General features: G+C 40.6%; 1 protein-coding gene across 1 annotated transcript in view; it reads right to left on the reverse strand.

Annotated features, from left to right (window-relative positions):
* Positions 1-1,693: 1,693 nt before the first annotated feature.
* The window catches only part of kiss1ra (KISS1 receptor a), a 29,174-nt gene continuing 12,379 nt past the window's right edge, over positions 1,694-18,488 (reverse strand). Inside the window, exons 3-5 of the mRNA XM_056292889.1 lie at positions 4,042-4,177; positions 3,693-3,931; positions 1,694-2,077 (exon numbers count right to left, since the gene is read on the reverse strand). Of these exons, the coding sequence (XP_056148864.1) occupies positions 1,694-2,077; positions 3,693-3,931; positions 4,042-4,177 (759 nt within the window). The remainder of the gene's footprint in view (positions 2,078-3,692; positions 3,932-4,041; positions 4,178-18,488) is intronic.

The raw sequence follows: 18,488 nt of genomic DNA on the forward strand, positions 1-18,488 counted from the left end.
GCTTCTTTTCACCTGACAGTGAGGCGTTTCACCAGGGGGACGAAGCATGTGGGAGGATCGAACAGTTCCCCCTTCTCCCTTAACAGGCGCCCCGACTGACCAGAGGAGGCGCTAGTGCAGCGACCAGGACACATACCCACATCCGGCTTCCCTCCGGCAGACACGGCCAATTGTGTCTGTAGGGACGCCCGACCAAGCTGGAGGTAACACAGGGATTCAAACCCCCGATTGCTTTGATTACTCTGATTTGATACATATTGAGGTGTTGTCTTAATGAAATTCTAAACTTTCTACAATTGCAATATATCGCAGTGTTTGTATTACCATAATATATCACAGTATGCTGAATCATGGCGTGTACTGTAATGCCATTCGTGTGTTTAATTGTTGAAAATATTGAGGGTCACACAAATTCTTAAGTCTCGAATGGCCATTTTGAATTTATATATTGAAATCCTCTCCAAAGAACATAATTGTATTTTGTTCACTTTCATCATTAAGCTGTCCAGTGCTGCTCTATGTATAGAGTAGCTTATATCAACAATAAAGCAAAACAGATTAGCAGAACTGCCACAGAGATATATTTTCTATTGTGCCATCAGAGCTCTTTTACTGTCTGTTATTTGGCTGCAGTCCTTGGCAACCATTGTCGTCATTGTTACTGGCAATAATCAGGATATACATCCGTCCAATGAATTGGCAAACAATCTGGATGAAAAAAATTGTCCTTCGAACAGAGCCTATCTTAATCAGAACAGGCCCATATTTGTTATTTTCCTGTCAAGGCTTCTATGCAATAGGTACAATGCTCATGAAGTTCATGTCCCATTGTTGTTATTTGTATTGCCATCTTAAACTGCACTAATACATAGCCGGCCAACTTATCAATTGTCCCATTCTTCTAAAGAGGAAATTGTGGTGATACACAATTGAGGATAGATTCACCAGGGGCTGCTGCTCCTTTAAGGCAGATGTTCAGAGTGCTGACGTAGGCACTGCTTAGAATTTCCCAGAACCCTAGAAAGAGAGAGTTACGTCAATGAGGGGTCAGAACGCGAGAGGGTCACGTGGTTCATGTAGCTGCCGAATAATTCCAAACGAAACATGGCGGGTCATTTAAATGAACTGCTTAGCCGCGATTTCTGGTAACTACTAACCAATATTTTCAGATTTTTACATTTATGTATAGCTATCGATATATTCCAACATGACACATATTCTATGCGCATGTGTAGGAACATTAAAACTAATATTTTGTTTGAAATTGATGAGCTATCACGCTTTAAATTACATTGTTAATTTGATTCAAACGTGCTTGTAAAATGGTCATCATTAAAATGTCAACTGTAGCTTCTTACCTGTAAATTAACCTTTGATCAATGCGAGAAACATACCTTCGCCATAGAAATCCTATTGCAACGGGTCGCACTGTTTGGAACTATCCGGGGCTCCCATGATCCACCATTGCTGTTAAATAATTGGCCCATTGACGTCTACGGAGTTGACGTAACTCTCTTTCTAGGGCTCTGGAGTTTCACAGGAAGTGGAACCATGTTTTTGGCAGCCCAGCTGTTAGCTTGTGGCCACGAGAGATTGTGCTGTGTTGGTGTTGTTTTGTGTGGCGAGTAAATGGAATTGACTCGAATCGATCTCTCCGTCTCCTCATTCCGGCACTCCCACAAAATTGTCAAATTTAATTCGCATCGTTGTTGTTGTTGTTGCCTTCCTCTGCAGCAACAAACTTGATCTCGGCATTGGCGGTCCTGGAAGTGTTGGTGCCATCTCTGACCTTGTGTTTGAATAGAAAAGGGAAAGTCCTCTTGAAGGACTTTTGGAAACTGGCTCCCATGAAACCATAGACAATTGGGTTGACAGAGGAGTTGGCATAAGACATACAGTTGGCCCATGTCTTGATCTTGTAGGTGGCATAATTGGGCCGGTAGTTAGGATAGAAGGACTGAAAGAGGACAAAGAACTGGATGGGACCCCAGCAGACTGTGAACAGTAGGACAATAACCACCACCATCTTTGAGACTTTGCTCCGTATGCTGAGTGTCCTCTCAGACAACTGGTTGACCTGTGATAGAAGAAAGAAAGAGGCGCAGACATGAGACAAGAGAGGGATTACACTTTGGAGAATAGAAAAGAGCAAAAGACTACAATGAAGAGATGAAGAAAATACAAGACGACAGAGAAGAGCAGAAGAGGAGAAAGGAAAAGAGAAGCAGAGGGATGAGAATACAAAGGAAAGGAGAAGCAGAGGGACGATAAGAGAAGAGAGAAGACTAAACAAAACAAGAGAAACCCAGAGTGAAGAACCAAAGGGAATAAGTTTAAAAGTTTGCTTTTTATTTATGTTTTTATTAGGCAGCATTTTTTGTGTCAGTTAAAACCAGAGTACCATGAACTCTGCACCTGCTGGCCACAGTAAGCTGAATTTGATTAAAAAGTCAAGTAAAAGAGAATTACAAAATTGTTGTTTGTTTCCCCCCCTTTTTTCTCCCCAATTGTATCCTGGCAATTACCCCACTCTTCTGAGCTGTCCTGGTCATTGCTCCACCCCCTCTGCCGATGGGGAGGGTTGCAGACTGCCACATGCTTCCCCCGGTACATGTGGAGTCGCCAGCCGCTTCTTTTCACCTGACAGTGAGGCATTTCGCCAGGGGGACGTAGCGTGTGGGAGGATCACGCTATTACTCTCAGTTACCCCTCCCCTGAACAGGCGCCCCGGCTGACCAGAGGAGGCACTAGTGCAGCGACCAGGACACATACCCACATCCGGCTTCCCTCCCACAGACACAGCCAATTGTGTCTGTAGGGACGCCCGACCAAGCCGGAGGTAACAATGGGGACTTGATGTTGGTAGGCAATGGAATAGACCGCTACGCCACCCAGATACAAGATTGTTGTTTTTGTTGAAGAATAACTAAACCCTAGACCATTTTAGTGAGTTTGCTGACATCTACGGGTTAAAAACCATGTAAAAGTCAAAAACATGGCAGGCTGGTCTTGGTACTCTGATGTTAGCATAGCAGGATAGACACAGCTGCAGATAATAACACTAAAAATGTCTATCAGTGCTGGTAGGTGTGCAGAAGAAGAGAAACATGTCTGAATGGCTGGTCTGGCATAAATAAAGGTTGTAATTTACGTCTTTACAAAGTTGCTAAATTCACTATAAACAAAAAAGTAGGATTAACCTTCTTAAACCTTCTTAACCACTTCCTTATCCAGGCTTGATTACTTTTCATTCAACTTTTAAGTCTTGCGCGAGTGAGACCAAGAGCAAAGTATTACCTAATTTTTAGGATTTTTCATGTACTTATGACAATGTTAGTTATGAAAAATTGTTCATGTTAAGCTAATGAGTGAAAAGTGTTAATGATGGGCATCAGGGAGGGTGGTATTTCCCTTCTTGTGAGGAGAGATTTTAATGATCCTGATAGACGTCCAGCTATTGAGCAAGGATAAGCTAAAATCACCATTCAATATACCTTCAAACTACACTCACAGACATAAAAGAAGATATCCAACAGATTGTCTGACTTGATGCAAGTTAGACACAGTACTGAACTATCCCTTTAAGTACATCAGCAAGAGAATGTATCAAAAAGGGCATTTGATTGCATATAAATATTCAGGATTTCAACTTTGAGTTATGTTATGATAAATTAAGATAATATCGTTGTTACCTGGTAGTTGTTATCTACAGGCTCTACCGTTGGCTGGCCCACCCTCTTCACCATCAGTGTGTAGCAGAAGGAGATAGTAAGGACGGGGAGCAGGTAGGCAGCTATAAACTGGTAGAGAATGAAGGCCCTCTCATGTGTCTTTGAGGGAAATCTCTCCATGCAGTATTGCCTGGGACCATACCAGTATCCCTCCTCAATACGCTGGTACATGAAAATGGGAGTAGACAGGATGAAGGAGCCTGGGTAAGGAGAATAACTAAATTAGATTTGTTGAAAGTAATATTTTCTCAGGGGTGAAGTGATAATTTTTACCTATCCTAAATTAAACGGGGGTCAGCAAAACTCTGACCTATCCAAATGCAGATGCTGACAATCATCGCAACTCTTGGTGTGCGGTGGCGGAGGGACTTGAGAGGGTAGACAGTGACATAACAGCGGTCTCCACTCATGGCGGTCAGGGTGATACAGGTAGCTTGCACTGTCACCTAGGAAGGGTAAGCCAACATATTACATGCGTGAAGCAAATAATTACACACACATCCACAAACACATGCGCAGCCAACCTTGTGTGCACACATGCAGGTGTTTACCTTCAGAGAGGTCAGAAGGCAGGGTCACAAAGGGTTGCGGGTCTTAGTGTCTCCGACAGACACTGAGGAGACCTCAGGTAATGTGTTTATAGCTTATCTATTGCTAAGCGGGATAATGTGCTGGATTGTTTCAACTTGTCTCCAACCAGCACATACTTATTAAAAATGGGGAGGAGATGGAGGTGGGAGAATTAGTCATGTCTCTGTGGACAGGAAGATTCATCTCTGACTCTGACAGTTTGTCACTTTTTGGGTCAATACACAGCACACAAAATGTTTTTTTTAACCTCCTTTTTCTCCTCAATTGTATCTGGCCAGTTACCCCACTCTTTTGAGCCATCCCGGTCACTGCTCCACTCCCTGTGCTGATCCGGGGAGGGCTGCAGACTACCACATGCCTCCTCTGATACATGTGGAGTCGCCAGCTGCTTCTTTTCACCCGACAGTGAGGAGTTTCGCCAGGGGAACGAAGCGTGTGGGAGGATCATGCTATTCCCCCCAGTTCCCGCTCCCCTCCCGAACAGGCGCCCCAACCGACCAGCGGAGGTGCTAGTGCAGTGACCAGGACACATACCCACATCCCACCTGCAGACACGGCCAATTGTGTCTGTAGGGACACCCAACCAAACCAGAGGTAACACAAGGATTCGAACCAGCAATCCCCGTGTTGATCGGCAACGGAATAGACTGCTACGCTACCCGGACACCCACACAGAATGTATTTTACACAGAGAGTGGCAGCTTGTTGTATATACCAGACACTGACTATAGGCGTGGAGTATCTGGACATGTCTCTCTATATGTAACAACCTTAAATGACTAAACACCTATTTTCATTTGGATAATTCAGGGGCAAAACTATTTTCATTTGAAAAGTGATCTTTAAATGTGTCATCTCTGTGATTACTGTTACGTCTATGAGAAGACACAAGTATTGGCTGCTAGATGGTATGAAGCCTAAATGGTTCTAAGATATGATGCATGTGGTTCTAAAGTGTATTCCTCCAATGTATTTTTGTGGTAGCCACAAGTGCTGAGCAGAAAAAACAGACCAAACAGCAAAAATATACTTTGCCTCCACACATATTTTGCACAGAATTGTGGCTGATGTAAAACAAGGGTGCCCAATTGGAGCTGGCAACGTCTTTCTGCATGTTGTGCAAAGCCAAACTAACTTTCTGCCCACTGATGTCAAATCACCACAGAAACTTTGGCAGTATATCACCAACTGGGCTGGGGTCTGAAGTGCCATAGGGAGGGAAAATTCAACTGAAAGGGCGATAAAATGTTTTTATTTTTATTTTATTGTTTTATTCAGTAAAAATATTTTGAGAAGATTATCTCAGCCGGTGTTGAAATTATGTCAGTTTTGATAGGCTTCAGCATGTAGGCACCTGCAGCTCAGAAAAATGCTTACAGGTTTAATTATACTTTAAAGGCCAAACGTTGTCAGTAAATGGTTGGGCGTCTGTGCTAGCAGTGCTAGAGCCTTTTTAAAACCATACTTTCGTATTCAAAACAAGCTAAAAACGTGAACCAGTAACTAAATAAATACATAGTTAAAAAAAGATGCGTTATCAAAATTAAACAATACATACAGCGTACAGCATAAAAATCAGTTCACTAAATAAATCATAAATAGTAAATTTTGCATCCAGTAGTAGTAATAGTAGTAGTGGGTGGGTATCCACCCAAATTTTGCATCCATAAATAGTAAACTTTGCAGCCTTCTCTTCTGCAAAGATGAAGATAATGCTGAAGGTCCACCTAAACTATGGGACTTATGTAAACCACTAAAGCGCCACAGTTTCTGCACTAATGAACGGGTAGAGAGAATGATGCTCCAGGAGAGACCAGATGAGACATTCACCCCTTAACTGCTAAAACTGGAATCCAACTTGGCACCAGCGTTGCTGATGAACGCTGCACCCTGTCTGAGACATGTCCAGTTTCTGTCTCTTAGTGAGGAGTAACGGAGAAACACAAGCATCTGCTTGATACTCAAGAGGACCAGCCTCTACTTCTAATTATCTCAACAATATGGTGAGGCTTCCCTAATGAGCTCTCATTAGCAACTTACTCACTGAAGCTTTTGAGGAGAGAAAAGGGAGAGATGGAGGAATATGAAGGACATGAGATATGCCGGGAGAGGTTGTTACTGTGCTTGAAATAAGATCTTTTAATTAACATTCGAACAGATAATCCAATTTAGAGTTTGATTAGGCTGAAGGGTGTTTAACTGAATTCAAGCACCTGACAGCATTGCTAATTGAAGTCCAATAGTTCAAAAATAAATTTCAAATTATTCACTAGAATAATTCAAAGATTTTACATGTACCTGAGAAGCATTTTAGACATATTTTAAATTATAAATTATTATTTTAATTTAATTATTTAATAATTAAAATAATTTAATTCATTTAACAAATTTAAATTTAAAATATACATTTATATTTTGACGGGTGATTTTGCCAAACTGTATTTTTCAGTTCACATATTTGGTTCATAAATATCAATAAAAAAATAATTTAACATTGGCAAAAAATATCACAAACAAACATTTTGATTGGCTCAACTTGAACTTTCACACACATCTATCACGTATGGTCCTATCTTTATACAGTATAAATTGCTCAATTTATGTTGGATTTTGGTAATTAGATTTTTATCCAACATCAAACTGAGACAATGATTTCATGTGGCAATAGTGAAGATTCCAGTTATTTTCAAAGATTCAGATATTTGAACTAGATGGCTGTTGATTTCTTGTCCTGATCTTTCCTCTTACATGTGTTGACATGGATATAATACAGAATAAGACAGAAAATAAGGAAACATATGGTAACATTTTTGGGAAGGCATGCCTATTGTTTCAAAAAGAAAGGTCATAAGAGTAATGCTTTATAAGGAATGAATGTTTTTTCCCTTGGAATCTGTGCAGCAGAGAGGGGAAGAAGGGGTCAAAAGTTCTCCACATCTCTTATAAATTACTCCCCATACCCACACTCACTCAGACACGTCCTCTCTCTCTCTCTCTGAAGTTAGCACCCATTACCCACCCACCTGGCTTTCAAAGCACCATGACAGTGATCCAAAGGATGTGATATATTTTGAGAGACAGAGAAAGAGAGGGATTTTAATGATATATAAGAGAAAGAGAGGGATTTTATTCAAGCAACACCATTGAACATTAAAGAAGTGGGCAAGCTGATAAGAGGAATTGGCATACCCTCAACCTGACGGATGCCCACTGCCCTTGGACAAGTCAGATTGTAATCTTTATGTAAAAACACAGAAAAATATATTCATATGATGAAACAGATAGTGTGTTTAACAGCAAAATGACTTTGTGTCCTCCTTTTCTCTCATTTGTCCAGTTGGTTTGGCTTTTTGTGAATGACCTAATAACCATTTCTGAAAATCTAGTTTCTCTGTAGACCATATTATCTATAACCCCCAGGAAACCATCAAAGGACTGTCTTTGCACAATGGTTGAGTCTGTTCTGCAAAATGTTCGTTTTACACAATTGGCAATGCATTATGTTGTGTAAGTGTGTGGGTTGGGCACAGACAATGCATGATGCAAAAAAGAAAAAAAATCAATATTTCATTTTACAAATTAATTTTATGATAGGTAAAACATTTTCCAGCCCTTTGGCCAAACAGTTGTCTGTGAAAATTGCTTGTGAGAAAAGAGACAAACTATTCGAGTCTATTAAATTTTTTTAAAAAAGGCGGGGGGGTGCAGATAATGCGCATATTCACTGGACACCATGGAACAATACAACAGAAAATGTTGATAACAGTCATAATAGTTAAGGAAGAAAATCGACATCTATACTAAAAAATTACTCTTTTAATAGCTCTACTAATAATACCTTGAACATTGCACTACTCAATATATTGGATTTGGATTTGGTTGCTCCATGAGTCAGTCAACAGAAGATGTACAAGTACAAAATAAGCACTGCAGCTCTTCAAGACTACTAATATGCTTAATCAAACCTGAAGAAGGTTATAATATAGTTGATGTTAAAGCTTCAGGTCATTCACATTGGCTGGATTGAGAATTTAAAGAAAAACAACCCCTCTCACTGGGTGGCCAGGACCTCTTTTTTTACTTTCTTTCTTTCTTTCTTTCTTTCTTTCTTTCTTTCTTTCTTTCTTTCTTTCTTTCTTTCTTTCTTTCTTTCTTTCTTTTCTTTCTTTCTTTCTTTTTTTTGACAGCTAATCACAACTAAAAGCAAGCCAAATTGTCTTTTTCCACTGTAGTTACACTTAATCAGAAATGTCCCCTGCCTGTTGTTCCACTTTCAGTGCCAGTTACTTTGCAGAATTCTTTACATGTAAAACGTCTCAGATCAGAAAGGGCATCACTGACTCCACTCGCCATCAAGGGGAACATTTAACAGGTCACTTTACCGCAACAATAAGGGCTATCTGCTCACTTACCAATTTCAATGCCCTCTTCCTTGAGACCCTGTCTAAATTGGTCATGGAATCTAAGGCCACAGCCTGCGTACAAGAGCTGATCCCTGCCAAGCTCGTTAAAGAATTGCTCCTGATTTCAAGTGGCTATGTTATTATAAACTCAGTCTCTCTCCACCAGCACCGTTCCCTGATTATTAAAAACAGCTACTATCAAAATCTTAATCAAGAAACTTTATGTTGACTCTGAAATGTTGAATAATCATAGGGCTGTATCCAACCTCCCCTACATGTTTAGGATACTCGAGAAGGCTGTAGCAGACCAGCTTGTCACATATCTGTCAGAAAACAATCTTTTTGACACATTCTTATCTGGTTTCGGGACTCTTGACTGCACTAAGATTGAACTCACCAGATTGGGGGGGGGGGGGCTGGAATTGAAAGTTTGTTTTGGTTTGCAAATTTTTATTTCTAACTAATTAGTGTCATAATTTCAGTTAAAATTGGCTCAATATCGGTTGAGGGACTTAAGGAAAATAGTGGAGGTTCTCGGAAGCCCTTCTGACCCCTCTGCGAGGCCCCTCTCACGCCTTACCAAAGGTGCAAAATGGTTTAGTCCGCTCCTCATGAGCAACTCTCAATGCAGCTCATCTAGTCCTGTCATGACTGACTGCTGATACAAGCACAAGCGCAGAGTCATATCTTTCCCAAAGAAAGCAAAATCTGGGTTCCAGAAAAGAAAGGAAAATAAAAGGAAAGGCAGAGAAGGCAAAATAAGAGAAAACAACTGTTGAGTAATTTCTTCCAAAAGAAAGGTGGCTGGCTATCTCCTAGGAGATATTTTTCTGGATGTTTAGGCTGCAAACATCAAGTCACTACCAGATGAAATACAGGGTATTTGCAATGAATGGGACTCCCTGCTCGCCGAGGCCTCCCTAGTAGCACAAGAAATGAAGATCCCTGCTCAATTTTGGAGTGAAGAGAGGCGAAAGCGGAAAAGGAAACGCATGCCTGATGAGATGACACAAGAAGATGAAACTGAAGCGTACGCAGAAAATTCATTCAAAACAACACATTTTTTGTTGTGATGGATAGCATCATCAGTGACCTGAGTGTAAGCTTCCAGACCGCAGCAGCCGTATGTGAAACATTTGCACCTATTCTGAAGCTGACAGAGATGACTGAAGAGCAGATAAAGACAACATGCCAGGCACTGAGGAGAACATAGGAGAAGGGTCTCACAGCTGAATCTGAAAATGAAATGCTGCACCTGAGCACAATATATGGCATCACGTTTCCACATACTCTGTCCCCTCTTGAGCTCCTTAATGCCATCTGTAAGATGCAGCTGCAGAGTATTTTTGGAGAAACTTGTATAGCAGGGTTTTCTGCACACTGCATGTGACTGTTGCTGTGGGTAAATGGGATTTCAGCAAGTTAAAATTAGTTAAAAACTACCTCAGATCAATGATGACCCAGGAGAGGCTGAACAGCCTGGCATGACTCTCAAACGAAAGCTAATTAGCAAAACAATTAAAGATCTAATCAATGACTTTGAAAACATGAAGTCCCGTCAGTGAGCATTTACTGTGGAATAAACATCATGGGTGTCAGCATCAGTACTCTAAGATGCATCAAAGTTTGAAGTGATACTATACATTTTTTTCAATCACTGCAAGATAGTAAGTTAGGTTAAGTTAGGTTAAAATAGATGAATGTACTGTGATTGTAAATAATATACAGTATGCTAGAACTCAAAAAAAGTGATGCGTGAGAGACAAAAGAGGAGATAGTTTATTAATCCCCATGGGGAAATTACACTCTGCGTGTAACCCATCATAGCTGTGTAGCTAGGGGCAGTGGGCAGCCGCTGTGCAGCACCCTGGGGACCAACTCCAGTTATTTCTTCCTGTTGCCTCGGTCAGGGGCACCGACAGGAGTATTAACCCTAACATGCATGACTTTTTGTTGGTGGGGGAAACCGGAGCACCCGGAGAAAACCCACCACAGCCATGGGGAGAACATGCAAACTCCGAACAGAGGACAACCCGGGATGACTCCCAAGGTTAGACAACCCCGGGGTTCGAACCCAGGACCTTATTGCTGTGAGGCGACAGTGCTAACCACTGTGCCACTGTGCACTCAGCACTCTTTAGATGTTGGCTACGTAGTAACTCAAGGAATCAACAAAACGGTAGTTGGGGCAGAGTGTTCACCCACTGCAGTCCTAGCCTTAATAACACACTCCTTGCATTTGTTTGACAACTTTATCTGCTGATATTTTTAAGTTAAGATGGAAAACCCACCCACGCTAATTTTTGTTACAGTCCACCTTAAATTTATTGGCTAGCTCAAGTTTTTATGCATATGAATCATCGTGTTTTTTTAATGCAATTTATTGTATAATTAGTATTATTTGTCATGCTATTTCTATATTTGTTGCTGTGATTATATTTTACTATTATCTCTATTACATAGTGCTATTTTCTTTTTCTATTTAATGCTTAGCATTTGCATTGTTTTATCCCTCGTCTTTTGATTGTGTTGAGCCCATCGCTACTGATCATGCTCCTTGAATAAATAAACCTTCGAACCTTTTAAACTTTTTTTTTAACATCTTTATCAGAGCACTTTCAGAAGTGAGGCTGGATAGCTGCCAACTATATAAATCCCAATGAGAATGAACGCAGGCTGCATGAGGAGTGATAAAGACTGCCGGGCTGGAAGTGTTTTGTCTGTCAAAATTGAATCAAACACTTAATTAGCTGGATTAGTCAAATGTGATTCTATTACTTTGAATGACACACTGTGATGTGTCTTGCATTTAAGAAAGACAGTGTCTTGATGCATGCTCAATAATCCAGGTGAGGAATTCCCAGAAGTTGAATCAGTTTATCTGGATGTTTCATACCTCATCTAAGTGACTTTGTTAGTCTCAACTATCCCCAACCTTATAAACAGCACAGTTGCATCAACAGATGGCACAGTTGCATCAACAGATGGCACAGTTGCATCAACAGATGGCACAGTTGCATCAACAGATGGCACAGTTGCCATCTATGTGATGAGGGAAAGACCATCCCTGAACTGGGGGGCGAAGAGTACATCTGTCGGTATCATACAGTGCTGTGATTGAAACTATTCTCCAATCCTCTGTGAAGAGTACACATTGCCATTGTAATGCTAATTAATGGTCACGACAATTTGCATATGAAACCTATCATTGCTTTTGCTCGTTCGCTTGGATAACCTGCAGTTATCTGAGACTGAAGAAGTCATTTAGATGAGTGATGAAAGGTTTATCCCACTAAATGTTGTGTCCAGATGAACCAGCGACCTTCTAGTACTCAGAAGGTCGCTGGTTCAATCCCTGACATCCGCGGAGAGCATGTCAAAGTGTCTTTGAGTAAGACACTGAACCCTTAACTGCTCCTGATGAGCAGGTTGGCACCTTGCATGGCAGCCTCCGCCATCAGTGTATGAACGTGTATGTGAATGGGTGAATGTGAAGCACTTTGAGTGGCCGATAGACTAGAAAATTGCTATATAAATGCAGTCCATTACCATTAACTGGATTCAGCTTCTAGGATAAGATAAGACAGTGTACTGACGTTTAAACAGTAACATCCATATTCAGTCTCTCCCATATAAATTTAATCTAAATGAATAAAAATCCTTATATGCAACGAAGATGCCATCCATACAAGGATTTATTAAAGACGATGAAATCCCATGCACCCATCTTCTCAATTTTGACTGTTTCAAGGCAAGGCAAGGCACATTTATTTGTATAGCACATTTCAGCAACGAGGCAATTCCAAGTGCTTTACATAAAAAATAAAAGGCATTAAGACAAAGTGTAAAAGCAACATAAGGCAATAAAAAGACATTTAACAACAAATAAAAAGATGGAGTAAAAGTTACAGTGTAGTGTAAGATGATAATCAAAAGCTTCAAGTTTTATTTAATAAAAGGCAACAGGAAAGTCTTAAGCCTTGATTTAAAGAACTGAGAGTTGCAACAGACTTACAGTTTTCTGGGAGTTTGTTCCAGATATGGTGCATAAAAACTGAAAGCTGTTTCTCCGTGTATAGTTTTGACTTTAGGGACAGAAAGCAAACCTGTCCCAGACGATCTCAGAGTTCTGGATGGTTCATAGCATAACAGAAGATCAGAAATGTATTTCGGCTCTAAAGCATTCAGTGCTTTATAAACCAAGAGCAGTGTTTTAAAATCAACTCTGACAGACCGAAGCCAATGTCAAGACCTCAGAACTGCAATGATGCGATCCACTCTTTTGACTCGAGCAGCAGCATTCTGAATCAGCTGCAGCTGTTTGATCAATTTTTTTTTTTAGAGAGACCTGTGAAGAAGCCGTTACAGTAGTCGATTCGACTGAAGATAAATGCATGGACAAGTTTTTCCAAATACTGCTGAGACATAAATCCTTATTCTTTAGGTAATAGTAGGCTGGCTTTGTAATTATCTAAATGTGGTTATTGAAATTCAGGTCTGAGTCCATGACTACACCAATATTTCTGGCTTGGTTTGTGGTTTTTAACATTACCGATTGTAGCTGATCACTGACTTTTAATCCTTCTTCCTTGGCTCCAAAGACAATTACTTCAGTTTTATCTTTGTTTCATTGAAGGAAATTCTGAGACATCCAATCGTTGGATGTCTCAGAATTTCCCAAGGGCCTGTGGGAAGAAACCCGAGAGAAGAGACATGTTAAAGATTTGTAGAAAATCTAAGGCCATGCAATTAGAAACATTTTTGAAAAAGCCTGTTGGCAGAATATCAAGGCAGCACGAGGAGGATTTCAGATGTTGTATAATGTCCTCCAGTTTTTTATAGGTGATGGGATCAAATTGTGTCATGCTATTTGAATTGATTTTAGGTGGACACAGGCACAACCTATACCCTGTACCTAGTATGGAGGCACTGACTGCTAGTCTAATTTTCTGAATTTTGTCATTAGAGAAGGAGACAAATTCAATGCAGGCCCTGGTAGATAGAAATTCAGATGCTACGGTGCGGGATTCGATACGATACGTGTACTGCACCACAAGGCGATGTCACTAACCGCTCGGCTAAAGGGTCAGATCCGTTAGCTAGGGGCTAACGTGTCTTATTAGTAGTTTACAATATGGTCACCTACCAGCAGTCTTTGGTTTGGTGTCTTTTCTGGCTTGGTTAACTTCTTTTTTGAATGTCCAGTGCATGTTCGGCTGTGATGCTGTCTTTTTTGATGATGTGACATTAGCTTTAGTGGCTTTTGAGCTGTTCTTTACCTCCGGGTGCTGCCGAGAGACGCTCCTTGCAGGCAGGCTTAGCTGTATCACAGGCCATGGCTAGACGGATCTCAGCATTAGTTTCTGAGCTAAAAACACTAAAGCTAGCTGTGGTATTACCATTGTGCTCACTGATGGGCATCTCATCCAAAATAATATATCCGTTTTCCTGCCGAACCTCTGGTGAGACATTAGTGAAACTGTGCTTGTTGTGTCTGACACTTATTTTACCCCAGACGACATCTGTCCAGATCTCAGGGTTGGACACTGCGGAGGTAGTCTTTGGTCTTGCTCCCCGGTTTAGCCAATCGCACATTTCCAGATTAGTTGTGCTGTCAGTCTGAAGCAGGTTCAGGCTGGTCCAGAGAATAGTGTCTGCATAGTTGTCGGCATGGGTCTCATTATGTCCGAAAGCCACTCCACAATGTGCTTCATGTCCCTAGTTCTGATCATCAGACATCAACTTGGGAAGTGCCAAACACAGTATCAATAGGTTTTTTGTTCTCTTGTGTTTCCTCTTGTGTTTGGTAGTGTAGAGATTCTTTTTCAAGCGCTGTGATTTTCTGGCTGAGCTTGGCACAGCTGGTGAATTCAGTGGAGGTAGAAGAGGGGAGGCATGTTTCCCAAAGCAAAACAAAGCTCCAACAAACAAAGCTGCCTTCAACTTTCACTGAATAGGATCACTATTTGCTATTATTTCAGGTCTCTCTAATTGTACTGCCACAGTATACACTAAATAGGATCACTGTTTGCTATTATTTCAGGTCTTTCCTATTGTATTCACTCAATAGGATCACTGTTTGCTGTTATTTCAAGGCTCTTATAATGTAGTCACAACTTTCTTCAACTTGTTTCTGTCACATTGTCAAGTTGTTTCCTGACATTCAATTGGCATTATTCATTATTTCATTTGTCAATGGGTCATCACCTCTAAGTGAATGTCATTACCTCCCTGAATATGATCATTGTTTGCTGTTATTTCAGGCCTCCTCTCCTATGGTGCTGTACAACTGTCTTCAACTTGATTCTGTCAAGTTTTCATTGTTTCCTGACATTCAATTAACTTTATTAATTATTTCATGTCAATGGTTTGTCCCCCCCTAAGTGAATGTCACTACCTTCAGATGTCTTTCCATCAGACATCTTTTGAAGCCTCAGTCTGTATTCCAGTGCCTCATATATTGATTTGTCCACCTTCTCCTGGATCACCACCTTGCCGTGGTGGAAAAGCTTGCGTGTACCAATGATCTCAAGAGCTATGCCGTCCGGAGCTTGGCTCCTGGTAGGGTCACCTAAGGCAAATAGGTTGAGGAGGAAGTTCCAGACGAAGTGCAATCCAACAAAGATCTCAACAGCAGAACTGGCGGACGATGTCCCCAGGTCACAACGGCAGTGAAAGCAGATGAAGGCTGCAACAGAGAGTGGTCCCTAATTGTCTTGGCTATCTGTGTCATTGGACTCCGGCCACCCCATGCCAAGGACCGTGTAGTGGCTGCAGGCACATCAGCCACCCAATGTAAAAAGCTGTCATACACAGGCATCCTCCTATTATGTGGCTCCAGAATCGGCCTCTATGCCCACCTGAAGACCCAGAAGGACCCAGAAGGAGGACAGTCATACTCGACCTCAAATGACCACCGATTATGATGATGATGATTTTTCCACATTAATTCCTCAAATTCCACTGCCAGAAGAGAAAACAATCTCCACGAAGAAAAGTCAGTCTGGTTCCCAAGGGCAGTGGGATGCATTGTGTTTCAGTCTCAGAACCATGGCCAGACAGTCTCTTCTCTTCAAAAAGATGAAATCTGAAAACTCCATGAAAACTGTGGTCACTTTTACAAATAATCTAGTTGGAAGAGTTGAGTACTGCTCATGGAGGAGTATCAAAAAATAACAAAAAGAAGGAACTTGTGAAATTAAACAGCAAAGTGGAGAGCAAAAGCATCTACCCTGTAACGTGGGCTGGAGCGAAGTTTCAAAAGGACACACAAGTGAAACATGATGTCCATCTTAGACCTCATGCCATAGAGAAGAAAAATAATTTCTGTTGTGAAAACCTTCAACACCCCTGTTACCTTTAAACACTTTTGGGTTGAAAAAAAGTGGCTTGAAGAGTTTAAATCTATCTGATGCATGTGGCACATAAAATATTAATCGAAACCAATCTTCAGCTAAATTGATTATAGATCAAACATCCCTTGTGAGCTTTTTTATTATTATCTCTACAGTGTACCAGCTCTTTTTTTTTTTTTACTCTGGAGGGACATAGCGAAGTCAGTTAAACTGAACCCACCATTACAACTCCTTCCTTTCACTTTGGTCCCCCCCGCGCCTCTCAATTACGCTAGTAAAGAAGCGTAGTATGAAAGAAAACAATTTTATTTCTGCCAAGGCAGGAAAGAACTACAAAGAGGGGAAAACAGGTGCATGTGAGGAACTTTTGATACAGGATTAAAATGTCTGGCAAACAGTTAGACCCTCCTAGTGTTGCATTGTTGTCTGTCTCTCTCTGTTTGTATGGTAGAAATTCTTACATGAAGAGTTGTAGCAATATGAAGCAGGTTCCTGTTGCCTTTCATTTCAACTTCTGAAACAAAATTGATTTCCCCACTGCTGACTATCCCTCCCCTCTTCCCTTTCACACCAATGCCTTTTCCATAATTAAAAGCAGAAATGTCCTTTCAGCATGTGCCTTTCTGCAAAAGGCACTTGACTACATGTTCAAATGAATATGATGAATTAGGTTTGTACTTTTAAAAGAACACAATCCTGTCTGCTTTTATCTCTGACAACCAGTGTTCTCGGGCTGCCTCACAGACAGACTTTTTCTCTTTTTTGCTAATATTAGTCACTGCATATTCACAATTATAGTATATAGAAGTTTCTGCAATTATTGTTTATCTGTCTGCCTAATGGAGCTTCTCCTCTCTTCATGATGGATAAGGTGAATTTTATCCTCCATCAACACCAAATAATAAAAGTGAGAACTGTCATCAAATGTAATTATAATGAATCATTTGAATTTGTTATAGATATTTCCCGTTCAAAAAGCAGGAAGATCTAGGATTTTATATATTATAGCTATTACAGTCCTGGGCTACAATAGTTTTTTTTTCTTTTTTTTTTACTTGAAGCTGACAGGCAGCTCAGTAGCTCCACAGGAGTCACTGCATCATAGCAGTTCTTTACACCAGACATTTTAGATCCTAAAGGAAGGCCTACACATTCGGAGAGTATTCCAGCATTTCTAATGTGCAGTTTTAAAACGTGTTCACAGACTATATCTACAATTGGAATTCTCAAAATATCATAATGCTGTGTAAATCTGTTTGGGGTCTGTCCTTGGGCCAATCCTCTTCTCTTTATACATGCTTCTTCTGGGTCATTTGTTTAGTCACGTTGAAGACACATCATACCAGTGTTATGCTGATGATACTCAGATCTATTTCTCTGCTAAACCCAGTAACCTGAATCAAATGTCCTTCCTCCATGACTGCTTAGCTGCCACCAAAGACTGGATGTCCCTTAATTTCCTCCATCTAAACCCAGACAAAACTGAAGTTCTCTTAATTGGTCCTGAGAACTTTGCCACTGCAGTTGATCAGTTCATTTGTCCACTTCAATCAAAGATCAAACCTACCGCTAAAAATCTTGGTATCATCTTTGACCAGAATATGTCTTTCAATCGTGTTACTAAGCTTGTCCAATCATGTTTTCTTCAGCTATGAAATATTGCAAAACTCACAACTATTTTGTCTTTTAAGGATTTCGAAAAATTAATTCACACTTTTATTTTCTCCTATCTAGATTACTGTAATTCCCTCTACTCTGGCCTCAACAGAGGGGAACCCTTAGGGACTTCTAGGACTTCAGAGAAGGCCCAACATAGCATTTTAAATGCTGTATTTAAAATCTTTAATTTCATAATAATTCTTGCTTCTAATTCTAATTTTAACCCTAGTTTCTATCAAGTTTGCTTCAGTAATGAAAGGGTTACTGTCCTGAAACCATGAAAATCGAGTTATCAAATCAGATTTTGTTGTTGTTTTCTCTTTGCAGAGAAACAGTTGGCTACCTCATTGGTTAGGACTGCTAGAAGTCCTGTGCTTGTGTGTTTATTTAGAAGTGACAGGTGAATCAGCCAATCATATTTTGCTGTTGTAGTGGGTGGGACAAAAAAAAATAGCCCTAGGACTTCTAGAAGTCCAGACCTACCCAGACGCGGGCTGACTCATATAAAATAATGATGTGCAGTTGCTGAGGAGTTATTACTTGTGATTGACCGACTCTTTCACATTGGCAATCCAAATCTACTGGTTCACTTAAACCAATCGAACCACACATCACTAACACTAGTCTGTGTATCAAACAAGTGCGACGAAGTTTATGAAGCATGGCTACAGGAGAGGATGAGAGCAATGTTGTAGGTAGCTTGTTAGCATTACCCTTCTCAAGATGTGCTTTCAGGGAAAAGCAACAAG

The sequence above is a fragment of the Lampris incognitus genome, chromosome 14, assembly GCF_029633865.1.
Source record: "Lampris incognitus isolate fLamInc1 chromosome 14, fLamInc1.hap2, whole genome shotgun sequence".
Classification (NCBI taxonomy): Eukaryota; Metazoa; Chordata; class Actinopteri; order Lampriformes; family Lampridae; genus Lampris; species Lampris incognitus.